The 19,151-nt window shown below is 38.3% G+C and overlaps 1 protein-coding gene and 2 long non-coding RNA genes across 7 annotated transcripts in view; all 3 read right to left on the reverse strand.

The window, feature by feature from the left end:
• Positions 1-2,135: 2,135 nt before the first annotated feature.
• Positions 2,136-6,435, reverse strand: LOC133740538 (uncharacterized). Its single transcript, XR_009861289.1, has 3 exons — positions 4,175-6,435; positions 3,339-3,413; positions 2,136-2,337 (listed from the first exon to the last, which is right to left on the reverse strand). It is a non-coding gene; the product is annotated as an uncharacterized LOC133740538 (long non-coding RNA).
• A 1,019-nt stretch (positions 6,436-7,454) lies between these two features.
• Positions 7,455-12,012, reverse strand: LOC133740355 (uncharacterized). Its single transcript, XR_009861152.1, has 3 exons — positions 11,270-12,012; positions 10,434-10,508; positions 7,455-9,432 (listed from the first exon to the last, which is right to left on the reverse strand). It is a non-coding gene; the product is annotated as an uncharacterized LOC133740355 (long non-coding RNA).
• Positions 12,013-12,728: 716 nt separating this feature from the next.
• LOC133741087 (MADS-box transcription factor ANR1-like) overlaps positions 12,729-19,151 on the reverse strand; it is a 40,728-nt gene continuing 34,305 nt past the window's right edge. For 2 of the 5 annotated variants that reach the window (XM_062169026.1, XM_062169027.1), the window contains exons 4-9: positions 16,711-16,772; positions 13,923-14,022; positions 13,770-13,811; positions 13,486-13,569; positions 13,162-13,331; positions 12,730-13,028 (exon numbers count right to left, since the gene is read on the reverse strand). In XM_062169026.1, coding sequence (XP_062025010.1) covers positions 13,013-13,028; positions 13,162-13,331; positions 13,486-13,569; positions 13,770-13,811; positions 13,923-14,022; positions 16,711-16,772 — 474 coding nt within the window. In that variant the 3' untranslated portion in view covers positions 12,730-13,012. Of the gene's footprint in view, positions 13,029-13,161; positions 13,332-13,485; positions 13,570-13,769; positions 13,812-13,916; positions 14,023-16,710; positions 16,773-18,516; positions 18,614-19,151 lie in introns of those variants that run through there. The other 3 variants (XM_062169031.1, XM_062169028.1, XM_062169029.1) reach the window with 3 other exon arrangements.

The following is a 19,151-nucleotide window of genomic DNA, read 5'->3' on the forward strand; positions in this document are numbered from 1 at the left end:
TTGGTTGAGTGGTCACGACCCCTAAATATAATGCTTTCCGAATTTTTTATATTAAAAGCCAAGCATGCAATGTAAATTCGATAAAATACTTACAAATCTCGGAAATCTCAAATTATACTGATCTCAAACTCCATCTCAAAACGTTTCAGAATCCTTTTCAAATATCTCAAAAAAATCTCATTCTAAAATACTCATTTCATATAATATGCGATGACTAGAGGGAACTACCGACTAGTCATCTCAGACCACCAGGGGAGTACTGCCGACTAGGTGACACATCGATGAGTACTGTCGACCGAAATACAAGCAGGCGATGGCTAGATGGTACTACCAACTAACTATCTCATACCATCTAAAGGGTATTGTCAACCAAATGACGCATCAGAGGGTACTGCCAACCAGAATAGATAGTTAGAGGATACTGCCAACTAACTATCTCATGATATCTCATGATTGTGGAAACGCTGGCACTGTCTAGTACAAATAGATCTGTGTCAATGGCCTTGGTGACTTACAGTAAGAAATCTAAAGTAACCTCCTTAGGGTTCGATTTACTAAAAGACTCTTTTACCCCGACTCTTGATATCCTATATAAGAAGGCACGATGCCTCATCTCTAATAACTCATACTCGTCTCTTCAACTCTAACTTTGAGTTTACACTGACTTGGTCATCAGAGAGTCTTTGTCCGGTGCCACACCAGGCCTAGACCTTATTTTGTAGGTTTTCCTGCTGCATACCAAAGGCCATGTCGAATATTGAAAGTCAGTCGCATGCCAGGGAATGGCTCCTCAACCCTCAAGACTTGGTGACTACGGGTTATCACCAACGTACCAGATACGATGATAATCAGCCTCCACAATTTGTGTCGATGGCCTTGGTGACTTACAATAAGAAATCTGAAGCTGTCGTGCCACAACCTGAACTATTCCCATTTCTTTAGGTTTTGGACATTCCCCAACAATCTGGGATGCTGGTTGTTTCTCCTCCAAAGAAACGCAAAGTTGAAAGGCCTCTTGGTGCTCACAACAAGTCAAAGATGGAGGATATAAACCTTTGGAAATTATAATTAGTTGTTGCCTTGGGTCGAAGAAGGTGAAGAAAAGGAAGTTTAGCACAACTGGAGCTAAACGAGCTTTGAAAATGGATGAAGGATCTATGGGTACTACTTCAGTTGTGGAAGAGGACACTACTATGACTCCTGTAGATATTGAGCCTAGGGATGCACACTCTGGGTAGGGCAGTCCTACACTTTTATGAATAAGTTAGGGTAGATTTCGATCTTAACTCTAACATTGTCTTGATTATTTAGTTACTAGTGCGTATTGTTAGGGTCATTTCATGTAGGTTACGTACTTTAGGATAACTTTACATGGCTTGATACTGACGTGGCCTTTGGGAGTAAGTCATGATACGTTGTTACCTACTTTTACAGTTATTAATAGCTTAACATCCTTTTCCTTTCAAAATATATATATATATATATATATATATATATATATATATATATATATATATATATATATATATGATGTTTAACTGTTAATTGCTTCTATTATGTTTTTGTTATTTTTTACTACGAGCCGATAAAATCTTAGATCCGCAAGGATTGTTTTTTTTTTTTTATTTGTCAATCACACGGTGTCCTGAGGCTTCCTAGGCCCAGAGACTAATCCGTGCTCGGGGGATCTTGTCAGAACGCTTCCTCCCCCCTGGCCACCAAGAATATATTGGGATTTAACTCCAATAAGCGTCGGCGGGATTGTTAAATAACCCAAAATCTGAAGTGGGTCTATTTAACATGGGCGGGACTGCCAATTTATCAAACAAGAAGTTATTGGTTGAGCACAAAAGTAAGCTCCGCTATGGCATCAGAGCAAAAATTGCCTCACGTAAAATACGGTGAAAGGAGATTGAAAACTTGATAGGAAACGATGCCTCAACCAGGAAATAACCTGATTCTCAATCCAGAGTAGTACAGAGTTAAAGAGTCGCCTTCTCTTTTCGCTTCCCTGCTCCTCCTCCTCCCACTACATGCATTTAACAACCCGCACAAAATCTCTTTTGTTTGATCGCCACCTTCGATCTTTTCCAAAATGCCGCGGAGATGCACATGAAACAGAACAGACTTGTCACGCCCCGAATTTTAAATACAATTAAAATCCGAAACATGAATTATACAACTTAATAGAATAAACGTCCTGAATTTTTTTCTCACAACAACCACACTTCACACCTCTTAATAATACATCTCACAATTTACAAAGCTGTAAACTGAAACAAAAACTCTAACCCGCACGATCTCCGCCTTGATCTTCCTGACCTGTAGGATTTCCCGCTACACCATTTGAATTTAATAGTGCACCGGGAATTGGCAACAACACAAAACCCGGTAAGCTTTAAAGAAATCTTTAAAGCTCGTATGAGTAAACAAGAAAGAACTGTTGATTTTAAATTACAATTCTTATAACTCAACAACACAACCAACAATCTCAACATCCACGACGCAAACGTCAAACCAATTCAATATCACCACTTTGGTCCTATCTCACAACACTATCACCACTTTGGTCCCATCCCATAACACGTTAGAGCTCTAACTGCCTCGTTACCTCTGACACCTTGGCCTAGGGTCAAGCAACGGCAAAAATACTTCGGTTAACACTATAACCGTCGCGCTTTGGACATCCCCGTCCTCAGCACCATATACTTCGGTTAATAATAAACCGTCGCGCTTTGGACATCCCCGTCCTCAGCACACAACTTCGGTTAATAATAAACCGTCGCACCTTGGACATCCCCGTCCTCAGTACACAACTTCGGTTAATAATAAACCGTCGCACCTTGGACATCCCCGTCCTCAGTACACAAACACTCCGGTTATCCTTAACCGTCGAACTTCGGACACCTCGTCCTCAGAATCCTACTTTCTCCAACTCTATACATCCTCCAATGTAAATCTTGAATATTAACAAGAACTCATCAATCATGTTCATCACATAAAAATATGGTAAGTCACATGTCAATTCATAATAATTTAATCATCCCAATTCCACACTCTTCAATGTCACACCATTCACATATAATCACGTAAATATATATATACGTAATTATCCGCTCAGGGATAATCACTAATACCAACTATAGTTCACATGCAATAAAACTGAGAAATTCATTTGTATAGTAAAAATCATTTTACTTACCCATGGACCGTAGTTGATCAAGTCCATATGATTTTAAAACAAATATTTATTCCATAAATATTTTCACGCAATTACGACAAAATAAGGTAATTAAATTTATTCGGTTCGTAATATGAACCACGTGAGGTTTACTCACCTCTAATCCAGCTGCGTCTTCTAAAAAGCCAAATACATCAATCCGAATCGTCCACCAAATCAATCCGTCGATAACCTAATCCAATAATGATCTTAACTTAGCCAACAACTCATAAATGTAATTAAACGACGATCCAACGGTCAGATCTGAATATAATGATGATCCAACGGTCGGATTCAAATTAAACGATGATCCAACGGTCGGATCTGAATTTAATGATGATCCAACGGTCGGATCCTCACGGATCGCCCTTAGGATCATCCTCCAAAATTATCACGAAGATCCAACGGTCAGATCTTCCTGAATCGCCCTTACTAACATCTCCACAAAATTATATGAAAATCCGACGGTCGGATTCTCACGAATCGCCTTCCGAATAACTATTTCTCAATTATACGAAGATCCAACGGTCGGATCTTCGCCCGTGACCTCACAAAGTCATCGGGACAGTCATACGATCAACATACTAAAATTTGAAGTAAAACCGATGGTCTGATCTTCACAGATCGTAAACCGAAGATAAAACGTAAAAAAAACCGTAAATAGTAACGTAAAAACGTAAATCCACTATTTATCAACTTTTTCTAACATGACCATGTTATATATCAAAACGCTCGTAAGGATGCGTAGATCATCACCTAGATAATAAAAACTCAAAATATGGTCGAATACGCCGCCACAAGCGGCGGTCAGTGGGCGGTCAACGGCGGTCAACGCGGCGGTCAACCACCTCCGATGCAAAAGTCGTCAACTACAAACTTGTTCAAAATGACGAGTTGATCCACTTTCATAACTAGCATGAAGTCTGAAAACGAAAGGAAGTGGTCGGAAATTACCTAGAACAGTCGAGGTGGCCGGAAAATTTCCAGAATCCGGCGAAATTTGCAGAATCCGGCAAGGCTTGATTTCGACGTCAAAACTTCAATTTCAGGCTTCGATTCCTTCTAGAGAGTTGTTAAGAAACTCAAGACGAACGCATTGGTTCAAGAATCACAGAAAAATATGGTCTGTAGCTCGAGATATACCGATCGAAAGCTTCGGTGGTCGGAAAATTTGCAGAATTTTGCAGAATCCGGCGAGGGCTCCGATCGACGTAAAAACTTCAATTTCAGGCCTCGATGCCTTCTAGAGAGTTGTTATCAACATCAAGGGGAACCCACTGGAAAAAGAATCAATCAAAACGATGCACTACAGCTCGAGATATACCGATCGAAGCTTCGGTTTTCGATTTGATCGGGTCTGGCTTCCAGCCGCCACCACGAGTAGCGCCGCCGTGCAAGGCCACTTCTGGGAGCTTCAGGACGTTGAGGCGAGCTCGTGGGTGAAGTTTGGTGAGGATTGTTGGCCGGTAGCTTGAGATATCAAGCTTGGAACCAAAACGAGCTCAAACCGGGCGGAGCTTCCCGCCGCCGCTGGTGGCCGTGTCGTGGTTCAAGGCTGCCACCTGCAGCTGCGCAAGGTCGAGGCGAAGCTATAGGAAGTGTTCTGGTCTTGATTGGTGGCCGGTGGAGTGAGAGAGAGTTTGGAGAAGTTTTGCTCTGTTTTGGGTGGTTTCGGACGTGAGAGAGAGAGAATTCGTTTCTTAGCTTAATTGATTCGTTCTTCCACTCATGCATAATCATGTTAAAGCACCGGCCTTCAAATTATGCAATTGTCCACTAACCTTAAATCACGGAACCGGTGTTTGCCACCAAATTGTTTGATTAAAAAAAACTAGGTTATTACAATCTACCCTCCTTAAAGAAATTTCGTCCCGAAATTTAAGCGCAAGTTAATTGCTCTCGATTACAGTTAACCTAACCATCGAATCTCCATCTTTCCCAAAACTGTAGTAATCTACAAAACCACAGCCCTTTGTATAAAAATACATTCCTATGGCCACTAAATCCTTTCATCACAAACGTAAACTCACACAACGAGAATTCACAAATGAAATCCTCATCCCCACTTAAGTCATCAACATGACATTCCTTCACCGCATCATTTCTCAAAATTACAACACAACAATTGCCTCAAGCAACCCACACTCAAATCACCACGTGGCATTGCACATATAGCTGTTTTCACACAGATCGTCATCCTGTACTGGCATACAAGCACAGTAAACACTCCCACAAAGCGTTTCGCTTCTCAATTAGCATCACTCAAAACAAATCATTCTCAAAAGCACGCCAATAAAACATGTCACCCAGTGATGATGACTTGGGCTTGCTCAATCCTTGGGCTAAGCATTAGGGCTGGCCAATTGGGCCGAAGAAACCGAACCATCCACATTTAGAACCGGCTCGAACCAATTTGGGTTTAACATTTGGGCCTACCATTTGGGCCGAACAATTGGGCCTACCAATCGGGCCGAACAATTGGGCTTACTATTTGGGCCTACCAACTTCCAGCTCGGCTACGGTATGAAATTGTACATACCGTATATACGTATGCATACCGTACAGACCGTATATACGTATGCATACCGTACAGACCGTATATACGTATGCATACCGTACAGACCGTATATACGTATGCATACTGTACAACTGTATATAAGTATACATACCGTACAGACCGTATATACGTATGTATACCGTACATACCGTATATACGTCCGTATATCAAGCATATACGAGATCCAAAAATATTTGTAAGAGGTAAGGTTCGAACTCCCGACCTCGAACACGAAGGTTTTGCTCCCAACCACTGAAGCAAGAGCTGCCTTCATTAATATATGCTCACGTGTTATATTTATTATGTCATAAGCGACATAAATAAAATAACGGGGAAGGCAAGGCTCGAAACCTCAACCTGCTGCACGAAACCTTTGTCCCCAACCACTGGAGCACAAGCTGTGCTTAATATAATGTGTACAAATGTTATACTTATTATGTCATAAGCGAACATAATAAAAATAAACGAGAGGCAAGGTTCGAACCTCTGACCTCTTGTACAAGAGCCTTGCTCTTCAACCACTAGAGCACCAGCTGCTCTCGTTACTATCCATGCAACTTCTTTTATTTATTCTATCATAAGCGATAGAATAACAACAAACTGTCGGTACACTCCACGTGCCACGACACGTCTCTTCCGTGATTTACGGAAAGCAAATCACTTTCGGCTAAAGCTGTCTGCCACAGCGTCTCGAGGTTCGGCCTGTCCCCTTACACGCTCTCCACGCGCCAACAACTTTTCCGGGTTTTCGGATGACTTTAATCTAACGCGTAGATTGAATCTCAGAGATCGTCCATCCAACGGTGGAGATCTGCTCACCTCGTTCTATAAATAGGTGCATCCTGGAGAAAAACTGTTCACACCAAAGAAAAGAAATTTTTCCCAGCCAATCTCTCTCAAACTCTTCAGCCTTCCTCTCGAAACTCAAATCCTTTCTTCATCAATTTCAATCCTTCTCTTCTGATCTTCTCTCCCATCTAGTTGATTCAATCCCATCTTTCCTCTGAACTTTCAGATCTTCAATCTTTTCCTCCAAATCTTCAATCCTTCTTTCTCAGATCTTTTCTTCCATTTGAAGATTCGATCTCATCTTTCCTCTGAGAATCTCAGATCTCCAATCACCAGTTCAACAACTCCAATCCTTCTAACAAAATCTCCCTCAAACACTCAACAACTTCGTTCTTCAATTTACACTTCCTCTCAACTCATCACCATGGAACCACGAACTCTGCAACTAATGGAACTTCAAACCCAGCAACAAATGGAACTACAAGCCCAGCAACAAATGGAACTACAAGCCCAGCAACCCACCGAGGAGGAAGGAAGCAACCAAGCAGCCGGGAGTAGTGCCAACACGCCTATCAGGCCAGCCAATAACCGGTGGACTCCCACACCAGCTCAACTAAGAATCCTTCAGGGGCTCTACTATGACAAGGGAGTTAAGTACCTAACTATAGAGCAGATTCAGGAGATTTGTCTCCATCTGAAACAGTATGGGCAGATTGAGGACAAGAACGTCTTTTTTTGGTTTTAGAACCTCAAGGCTCGAGAGAAGCAGAAGAAGAGGTTAAATCAGGGCGTTCAGGTGCCCAAGGTAACTAGTTCTTCTGGTGTTGGTGGATCCATCGATCTCAATTTTGGGCCCACTAGTTCTACTGATGCTGGTGGATCCATCGACATCAATTTTGGGTCCACTAGTTCTACCGATGATGGTAGATCCATTAATCTCAACTTTAGTTCCACCGATTCTACTGGTAATGAAGGATTTCTTGATATAAATTTTGTTTCGTATTCTTCCTCACACTTCAACACTAATACCAGTACAACTCTTTTGGCACAACAGGAGGACAAACATCCCTGCAACAACGAGGAGGAGATCACCAGGAGGTTGAAACTCTTCCTCTGTTCCCCGTGCACGGCGAGGACGTCTTTGGTAACCCGAAGACTACTTCCGAGGAAGGTAGCGCATTTGGTCACTATTCTGGTGGCTCAGGCGGTTACCACAGTGGCTCAAACGTTTCTCTTGAGCTCAGCCTCAATCCAACCGGAGCTGCTGACTAGGCTTAGTATAGCATAGTCCTCGTTTCCCTTTTTGTAATATAAAATCAATAAGATTGCATGTATGTCGTTTCTTCTTTTTGTTAAACCAACAACAACACCAAGGATCAACCTTGGTCACCCAATACTATTTTCAAAACCATTGACAACTCTGCTGCACACATCAATCATAATGATTTATCACAAACAATCAATTAAGTTGCACAGAGGTCAAGCTAGTATCCTCTGAGTCAAACCAAACACAATAATTTCGTCGCTAGAATTAGGGATTAATAAAGCTAAACACTTCCTGAGTTAACTAGGAAAACTCACATCCTTAGAGTTACTCGTGCTAGTCTTATAAAATCTCAACCATTCCCTCTAAAACATGCTCCATCAAACTTACCATAATTCAACCCTAAGATTTCACGATTCATACATCGAATCAACTCCATACCGCATAGTAATTCACTTGAACCACTATGGATACCCAATCATGTCACTATCATCAATACCCAAAATTGTATTTAACCATTTCACCTAAAATCCATAACCATAGAAACACACTCTCGTCCAAGATCATTAACAAAGAGTTGATTCTAATTCTCCCCATTATCTATCAACTAAAAATCAAACTCTATTTCAAAACTTTAAGTGTCCCGTCTACATAAACTTAAAACACAAAACAACCTCAAATATATAGTCGTTCGTCTCAATCACTCAAACACGAGATCAAACTCCTTTCTCACAACTTAAACCCTGCTCATCAACTTACAAACACATGGAAGAATTAACCACAATAATTCATTCCCAAACCGCAATACTACCCACCACTCCACATGAGTCAAGAATCAAATCAAAAACATCTGTATATCCAACCTAATAAGGCAAAAATTCCATCAATTCATACTCGTATCCACACTAGGTACGTGCATAGGCCAACATCATGCCTTCAACCAAACACCTCAACATCCAAAAGAACCTCACTTCCATAAAACAATCACCCTAACTCAATAGAGTTAAATCCGAAGGTTTCCATCCCTTAAAGATTATAACTCGCGGTAACTGAACTTATTCAAATACGAACCTACAAGACAACTCTGTAGTTCTAAGTACTACTCCTTCGAATATTCAACACCTAAGAAATATAGTATGCTTGGCTAATACACGTATAACACTTAAAACACAGTATAAGTCAAATACAAGTCCATATTAACCAAGTCAATACTACAGGGAAGGTGTTAACGTTCCTAAAACGACTTAGCGGCCTAAACAACTTCCAACACTCACACATACCCAATGACTTAGCCAATACCGAAGAGCGCACGATGGGGATCCGCTGCAGACGGGCCATCACTCGGAAGGTATTGACACGTCACCAAATATGTACCTTACGCTCTGATACCAAACTGTCACGCCCCGAATTTTAAATACAATTAAAATCCGAAACATGAATTATACAACTTAATAGAATAAACGTCCTGAATTTTTTTCTCACAACAACCACACTTCACACCTCTTAATAATACATCTCACAATTTACAAAGCTGTAAACTGAAACAAAAACTCTAACCCGCACGATCTCCGCCTTGATCTTCCTGACCTGTAGGATTTCCCGCTACACCATTTGAATTTAATAGTGCACCGGGAATTGGCAACAACACAAAACCCGGTAAGCTTTAAAGAAATCTTTAAAGCTCGTATGAGTAAACAAGAAAGAACTGTTGATTTTAAATTACAATTCTTATAACTCAACAACACAACCAACAATCTCAACATCCACGACGCAAACGTCAAACCAATTCAATATCACCACTTTGGTCCTATCTCACAACACTATCACCACTTTGGTCCCATCCCATAACACGTTAGAGCTCTAACTGCCTCGTTACCTCTGACACCTTGGCCTAGGGTCAAGCAACGGCAAAAATACTTCGGTTAACACTATAACCGTCGCGCTTTGGACATCCCCGTCCTCAGCACCATATACTTCGGTTAATAATAAACCGTCGCGCTTTGGACATCCCCGTCCTCAGCACACAACTTCGGTTAATAATAAACCGTCGCACCTTGGACATCCCCGTCCTCAGTACACAACTTCGGTTAATAATAAACCGTCGCACCTTGGACATCCCCGTCCTCAGTACACAAACACTCCGGTTATCCTTAACCGTCGAACTTCGGACACCTCGTCCTCAGAATCCTACTTTCTCCAACTCTATACATCCTCCAATGTAAATCTTGAATATTAACAAGAACTCATCAATCATGTTCATCACATAAAAATATGGTAAGTCACATGTCAATTCATAATAATTTAATCATCCCAATTCCACACTCTTCAATGTCACACCATTCACATATAATCACGTAAATATATATATACGTAATTATCCGCTCAGGGATAATCACTAATACCAACTATAGTTCACATGCAATAAAACTGAGAAATTCATTTGTATAGTAAAAATCATTTTACTTACCCATGGACCGTAGTTGATCAAGTCCATATGATTTTAAAACAAATATTTATTCCATAAATATTTTCACGCAATTACGACAAAATAAGGTAATTAAATTTATTCGGTTCGTAATATGAACCACGTGAGGTTTACTCACCTCTAATCCAGCTGCGTCTTCTAAAAAGCCAAATACATCAATCCGAATCGTCCACCAAATCAATCCGTCGATAACCTAATCCAATAATGATCTTAACTTAGCCAACAACTCATAAATGTAATTAAACGACGATCCAACGGTCAGATCTGAATATAATGATGATCCAACGGTCGGATTCAAATTAAACGATGATCCAACGGTCGGATCTGAATTTAATGATGATCCAACGGTCGGATCCTCACGGATCGCCCTTAGGATCATCCTCCAAAATTATCACGAAGATCCAACGGTCAGATCTTCCTGAATCGCCCTTACTAACATCTCCACAAAATTATATAAAAATCCGACGGTCGGATTCTCACGAATCGCCTTCCGAATAACTATTTCTCAATTATACGAAGATCCAACGGTCGGATCTTCGCCCGTGACCTCACAAAGTCATCGGGACAGTCATACGATCAACATACTAAAATTTAAAGTAAAACCGATGGTCTGATCTTCACAGATCGTAAACCGAAGATAAAACGTAAAAAAAACCGTAAATAGTAACGTAAAAACGTAAATCCACTATTTATCAACTTTTTCTAACATGACCATGTTATATATCAAAACGCTCGTAAGGATGCGTAGATCATCACCTAGATAATAAAAACTCAAAATATGGTCGAATACGCCGCCACAAGCGGCGGTCAGTGGGCGGTCAACGGCGGTCAACGCGGCGGTCAACCACCTCCGATGCAAAAGTCGTCAACTACAAACTTGTTCAAAATGACGAGTTGATCCACTTTCATAACTAGCATGAAGTCTGAAAACGAAAGGAAGTGGTCGGAAATTACCTAGAACAGTCGAGGTGGCCGGAAAATTTCCAGAATCCGGCGAAATTTGCAGAATCCGGCAAGGCTTGATTTCGACGTCAAAACTTCAATTTCAGGCTTCGATTACTTCTAGAGAGTTGTTAAGAAACTCAAGACGAACGCATTGGTTCAAGAATCACAGAAAAATATGGTCTGTAGCTCGAGATATACCGATCGAAAGCTTCGGTGGTCGGAAAATTTGCAGAATTTTGCAGAATCCGGCGAGGGCTCCGATCGACGTAAAAACTTCAATTTCAGGCCTCGATGCCTTCTAGAGAGTTGTTAACAACATCAAGGGGAACCCACTGGAAAAAGAATCAATCAAAACGATGCACTACAGCTCGAGATATACCGATCGAAGCTTCGGTTTTCGATTTGATCGGGTCTGGCTTCCAGCCGCCACCACGAGTAGCGCCGCCGTGCAAGGCCACTTCTGGGAGCTTCAGGACGTTGAGGCGAGCTCGTGGGTGAAGTTTGGTGAGGATTGTTGGCCGGTAGCTTGAGATATCAAGCTTGGAACCAAAACGAGCTCAAACCGGGCGGAGCTTCCCGCCGCCGCTGGTGGCCGTGTCGTGGTTCAAGGCTGCCACCTGCAGCTGCGCAAGGTCGAGGCGAAGCTATAGGAAGTGTTCTGGTCTTGATTGGTGGCCGGTGGAGTGAGAGAGAGTTTGGAGAAGTTTTGCTCTGTTTTGGGTGGTTTCGGACGTGAGAGAGAGAGAATTCGTTTCTTAGCTTAATTGATTCGTTCTTCCACTCATGCATAATCATGTTAAAGCACCGGCCTTCAAATTATGCAATTGTCCACTAACCTTAAATCACGGAACCGGTGTTTGCCACCAAATTGTTTGATTAAAAAAAACTAGGTTATTACAAGACTAGAGCAGTTATATATATGTGATTTCATATGCTTTATGGTGCAGATCGTACAGCAAATTTATGGGTTTGAATGACCTTTTTTTTTTTGGAATTTATTTTCAGAATCACCAAGCATGCAGCCAATTTCACTGTCGATAAGCAGCAACTGTCCAGAGACTTGAATCGCTAGTCCACACCATTCAACTAGAATTGGGTAAATGTGTATTTTTATCTTTATCAAAAATAGGAAATGGTTTTGTTTGCTCATTTGAATATGCTTTTGATTCTTCTTCACTGCATGTACTGATATTTCATGGCCATATATATATAGAACAATGAATTTCTCTCTAATCCAATCTTCTAACGGGGCAGTTTCTAAATGCATCTAGAGATCATGGTTTCAAAAGGTCTGCCCCTAATTAGATCCTTGAATAAGGTTGGATCGGTTTCTCGATCTGTTTGCTCTAGTTTTGTTCACTAAGGAGTTAATAAACCAACAAAAAAAAATTTAGTTCCTACAAAAAAATAAAAAGTAGTGGATACTTTCAGAGTTACCACATGTTTATTACTCTCATTCATGAAAAGAAATATAGGTACAACATTTGACTACTGTCCCTCTGTCTGACCACAACAAATCCTTAATACAGAGAAAAACAACGCACATTATTTTCCCCAATTATTGCACAAACTTACACTCTACCTGGTTTGTCTAATTCTTGTACAGAAATTCAAAGGTTTGATTCATGAAAAGTTAATATGAAAGCGCTTAGGCCTTCTGCTGGATACATTTTACTGGAAGATTGATTTTGACCTTAGTGCAAGTTGACAGTAGAATGATGGATGGCCGTCCACAGCTACGGAACAACCCTGCTACTGCAGATACAATCTGTTGAATGATTTGATGCAATATTAATCAATAAATAAAACTGTGAGCTTCCCCTCCCCCAATTTTTTTCTTTTTCTTTTTGCTGGGGGTCGGAGGCTAGAACTCATCAAAATATTGAGTATTTAAGTGATACCCTAATTTGATTGTATTTGCTGGTACATTGTTCTGAGGCTGAGGCTCAGTTTGATTCTGTGGCTGGCTTAGCTGGAGATGGATGGGTGCATGCAAATGATATCCATTAGTAATGGTAAAAGAAGGTTCGGAGCTTTTGTTTTCTTCATTCACATTCCTTGCTCCATAGGCCTACGAGAGAAAAGTTTTTAGCCTTTGCCAGAGAAGAAATCAACACTTTCTGTGACATTAATTAATAGTAACATTATGGTCTTGCTCTTAGCCTTTGAAAATGGATAAGGAGGGAAAGAGGAAGCAGGAAAATGATATATCTTTTAGAATATACCTTTCTTTGGAGTTCCACATTCTCTTTACCTATGACGTCTAGCTTCTTATACAGTTCTATTTTCTCTTGATGTATGAGATCTCCCTGAAATAAACTCAGAAACAATTAGAAAAAATAAGCATGGAGAAAAATTAATTGAGTCAAATTAATTCATTAAAAAATTCATTAATTCATTAATTCATTAAAATTAAAATTAATTCATTAATTGAGTCAAATTCTATTTTCTCCATTAAAATTAATTCATAAAGGAAATGGGATAAATTGAGTCAATTTTATTGGTTAACCTTCTGGCTCAGGTCTATTATTTCTTCATTTAATATCTGTTCCTGTAGAAAAATAAAGTTGCAAATGATTGTCATACATATGCTAAACATCTAAGGGAGCATGAAAGCTTTAACTAAAATATTAATTGTATAATCAGATATAGTCTTTCATACCTTTTTCAACCGGACGCCTTTCAAACTCATCTCCAGTTTGCTTTCCAGGTTCTGTAGATCTTTGGTGCTCAAACCAGATAGTTCTTCACCCATCAATTCCCTGAATATTACAGAAACATTGTGCAGGTATGCTCTTAAGGTTCTCAAACATTAATTGATATCCATTATATCTTTGTCAACTAAACCATCATCTTGAGTTTCATAGGAAACAATTAGCAGTGTGTAATTGATCTCCAAAAAGGGTATGTTTATGCATGGACTCTCTTCTTTGTCAAAATTTAAGGGTTTGGGTCACTGTTGATGGTATGGAACTGTTCCAGCTGGTGATGCACAGGTACACTAATGGTAGTGTGTGCTTGCTGTTTTTGGATATTTGGAGTTTGAACGCTCAAAAATCAGACAACTTTCCCTCCCTTCCTCAACATATCACTAGAGGCTCAAGTTATCTCCATAAATTTTTCACCAAAAATAACCTTTACCACTATCTGTTGTTTGTTAATATTCTGAATCGTTAAAGACTCGAGCATTCCACCTTAGAATCAATACTCATTTTCTAACTCAAACTACCCAGTGTCCAGTGCTAACCTTACGGTACCAGTGACATAGTTTCCTTAATTAATCCTACTTCAATTTTTCTACAAAACAATGCCATGAACTGATGCAAACCCTCTGTATGAGAACATGGAGAATTCTTGGGTACCTTGGTGTTTGTCATACCCTCATTTTGTTAAATATTTTGGACCATTGGATTAGTAATATATCCAATGGTTCAAAATATTTAACAAATTGATAACTTGTTTAGCCCTTAGCCTTTTTAATTTTTTTGGTAACACAAACTACTAATTGAATTGAAAACAATAAAGATAGTGAAAACAATAAAGCCAATTAATGTTTGAAAGCCAATTGACAATTGACAATTATGATTTTTCCTTTTTCAAAAAAAAATTAAAAGAACCTTCTATCCTAGGTTCACCGAATTACTTTTAGTTAAATAGTCTATATTACGAATTAATTTTATTATTAGTGAATTAATGTTTGTTATTAATGGACAATTACACAATTGAAAATTACATTTTTTCCTTATTAAAAACAAAAACCTTCTAACCTAAGTTCGCAAAATTAGTATTAGTTAAGTAATCTTTATTACTAATTAATTATATCATTAGTAGTTTCCTTAACCAAATATAATTCTTTTTACATTCATTTTACGACAACGACAACAATTAGTGTAAAAATAAATAATATTTGTTTTAAATGTAGTCAAATGAGAACCTACTTTAGGACTTATTTACTCAAATGAGAATCTACTTTACTCTAATGAGAACTTATTACAATTACCACTTTTAGGACTTAATTACTCAAATGAGAACCTACTTTTCTCTAACGAATACCTCATTTACTTTAATGCGGATTTTTTTTCTAATTACCACATGTGTTCTCAAAGTGGTAAATATTATATAAAATAGAACATGTATGAATCTTTATGTTTTTATCATTAGTGAAATTATTATTACAATGACTACACATTTTATCACAACCCACAACACTTGATGTAAAAGCGGTAACTTTTGTTCTATTTGTAGTAATTACTCCACCTAAACTAATGTACTAATTTATAGACAATTTAACAAGTATGACAACAAATTTGTTGTCAGAGTGGTAAATCTTTATGTTTTTATCATTAATGAAATGATTACTACAATGACTACACATTTTACCACAATCACAACAATTGATGTAAAAGCGGTAACTTTTGTCCTATTTATAGTAATTACTCAACCTAAACTAATGTACTAATTTATGGACAATTTAACAAGTGCAACAACAAATTTGTTGTCAAAGTGGTAAATCTTTACATTTTTATCATTAATGGAATAATTATTCAATGACTACATATTTTACCATAACTCGTAACTATTGGTGTAAAAGCGGTAACTTTTGTTCTGATTGTAGTAATTACTTCAAAAACTATACCATTTACAAGATTACCAACCATTTTACAATTCCGACAACATTTGTGTTTTGAACATGGTAAAATTAAAATTAGACCAAAAGATATGTGACAACTCAGTATTGTAAGGAGGTTCTCCACTTGATAATCAAGGTTCTAAATTTGATAAAAATTGTCCAAATATGATATTTACATCTTTGACCACTCAATTACAATAACCACAACAACTGTTGTTATAAGTCGTAATTGTAGTTCAACTATGTGTAATTTATTATTTTGACAATACTTGTTACATGATTTTTAACAATGTTACATATATGTGTTGTTAATATGGTAAACTTTATTTTTAAAAATGACACATGTCGATATTTAATTGGGTAACCTGTTGACCAGTTCAATAGGTTTCCACTATATTAATTTACTAAAAGTAAAAAAAATAAAAAAATAAGGATATGACAAACACCAAGGTACTCAAGACGACCCCATGAGAACATACCACTTCCCCTACCTCATCCCTATATTTCCTCTTCACAACCAGATCTAGGATCGTCTTTAGGCATTTAGATCTTGAAGCTAGGTGTTCCTAGGAAGGTTTCCTAAATTTTTTTATCTCTTAGATAGTAGAGCAATCCGTTCAAGGATAAATAATGGATCCCATAAGGAACTTTCACTTATGCTTTTCTAACCTATTGAACCGGACAGCAGAAGTAAGATTATGAAAACATACGATAAGCAACCTGGTCGGAACTTTTATTATTCATTCCAAAAATTTTGCAAGTTCTAATCAAACTCCTTGGTGATGTTGAGTATTCATTATCTAGGTTTTGATGGTTGTACCTGTGGCATTCTTGCAAGTACTGCAATTGTTGTCTCAAGCTTGCTGCCTCCCTTTCCCAAAACTAGCATAAATAGTAAAAAAAACAAAATTATCTTGTGCAATGTAATATAAGATACAGAAAGATGAACATATAGGCGTGCACTGGAACACTGTACTTTTGATTATAGTTTAGATGAGTTGGTGGAAAAGAAGTCCAAACATTTAGGCAAGAAACAGTACTGAGATGTTGATCAAATTTAATTAGTTGTGTTGGTTTCCTTTTTTTTTAATCTTCCATGTACCATATTTTGCTTCTTATTAGAAATCACAAGTTCAACACGAAGTTATTATATCCAGGTTAAACCCTCAAGCAAAATCAGTTAAATCACTGTTTATATTCAAATTAAAGCTACCCATCGATCAAGAAAATTACACTAGAATGTGCAGGAAATCAAAGAGAAGCTGAGAAGTTTATCTTATATTAAAATGCTTCCACTTCTACTCATCAGAAAAAGAAGAAAAATAACACTTATTACTTCCCAACCAAACAGTCCACATAAGTGCTAAGGCTACATGCCTCTATAGAGTTACTGTCTTGCTCGTTAGCCCCACTATCTTCTACCCACAAATGATATCTGAAGATAAATCCAAGCCACTCCAAACACCACGATGGAAGCTATATGTCCCTACTGATCAAAACTAAAATGTAAGAATGTGGAAGGAGAACTCTTCTCTTTTTTGCTACAAAATACACCATTGTGGAGATAAGAATACAAGGAGAGTGTCATATGTATGTATCTTTTCTTGAGCCACAAGTGAAATTGGACTTCTAGTAGGAGCTAAACATTTGAATTTTAGTTGAAACCTCCCAGATTTAATTCCACATTTTAAGCCCCGGTGATAAGAGTTCTATATGTAAGGATCACATCCTAACAGCTTAAACTTTTGGAAACAGTGGTAAATCAACTGAACCTTTCATAGTTGAGGAATTAGAATGTAGATTTTCTGGCCCTTGCGGTTAATCTCCTCTTCAAATACAAGGAACTCTTGCTACCATGTGGTGATAACTCAGTTGTAGCATTTCTAATCTTATCATGTGAACTGAAAAAGAATTTTGGTTTGTGGCTAAATGCTGATTAATTTTAAGAGTGTAGCTTTCCCTTGCATTGCATTTTAATTAGTTCCAAAATGCTGTAGTTGTATCTCATTTATTTCAATGATGTTCTACTTAGAGATGAAATGATAGTTCTTGGATATTCTTCAAGATCTAACCAACACCGTTTACCAAATAAGCTGCCACTGCTCAACAATGGACCCAAGCTGAGTTTCCATTCTCATTTCCTGGAGCCCTGAGTTCTTTACTTTCAAGCATTGTGATCTTTGCCACTAGTAAGGTTGAGCTAGTCCATGAATTGTAGTCCTAACTGAAGTATCAATTATGATAGAATTGGTTGTTGATTAATAATTTAAATTGTTTATGCCACTGTCAACTTAGCAACCACTGAGAAAACTTCATAATATGATTAGGATTGGTTGATGATTAATAATTTCAATTGTTTATGCCAGTGTCAATTTTGCAACCATTGAGAAAACTTGATAATATGATTAACACACAACTTGAATCCAAAAGCACCTATTGGTCCTGAGACAAACTAATCCATTCAACAACATATCGTCATCACAAGAGAAAATGATAACCTTCGGAGTACTAAATGACATATTCTTATGCATCTGCAGATGTTTAGATCTGTGACACCTTCTCAAGTTCAGGTCTTGAATTAAAAATCTGATGTTTACTGAGCAAGAGTAGAGAGTAAGATGCTCACAATATTAAGTTCAGATCTAAACAGGTGACAGTGCAGAATGGCATTTATTGATGTAATGAATTTGGATTTTCAGATTGTCTGTGGATGTGGACAACCTGCAGAATGGCATCAGGAGTAATCTTGTGAGTTCAACATGGTTATTTATTATTTTAAGGAAAATTTGTGACAGTGCCACTTAAATTAGTTGAATTTGGATTGTCTAATTGTATTGCAGGGAAATCCAGAAGGCTTAATTTCTAGACTCGTGTTACTCAGGAGCCTGCAGGCAACTTGTATGATGAAATTGCAGCTGGTAACTTGTAAGACATTCATTTTAGTTACACAACAGCTGACTTGAGCGACAAATTACAGAATAGCACTTGAATAAAGCATACTGTAGTAAAAGTTATATTTCTTTTAGGTTTAGGATTGCAGTAGATTAAGCATTTGTATCTCATACCCTGGCATGTAGAAAGGATTTCAATTTTGCACCTTTTGGATAAGCATTGAGTGTAGTTGCTCGTCTTTCACCTCTGGTGTATTATTTGCAAATAGGGACCCTTAGTAAGTGAAATATTTGTTTTGCAATGTCCAGTTGCTTAGCTCTGAGGAGAAGGTTATTTGCGGAATCCAATGTGAGCTGTGATATTCCAGCT

The sequence above is a fragment of the Rosa rugosa genome, chromosome 3 (genome assembly GCF_958449725.1).
Source record: "Rosa rugosa chromosome 3, drRosRugo1.1, whole genome shotgun sequence".
Classification (NCBI taxonomy): Eukaryota; Viridiplantae; Streptophyta; class Magnoliopsida; order Rosales; family Rosaceae; genus Rosa; species Rosa rugosa.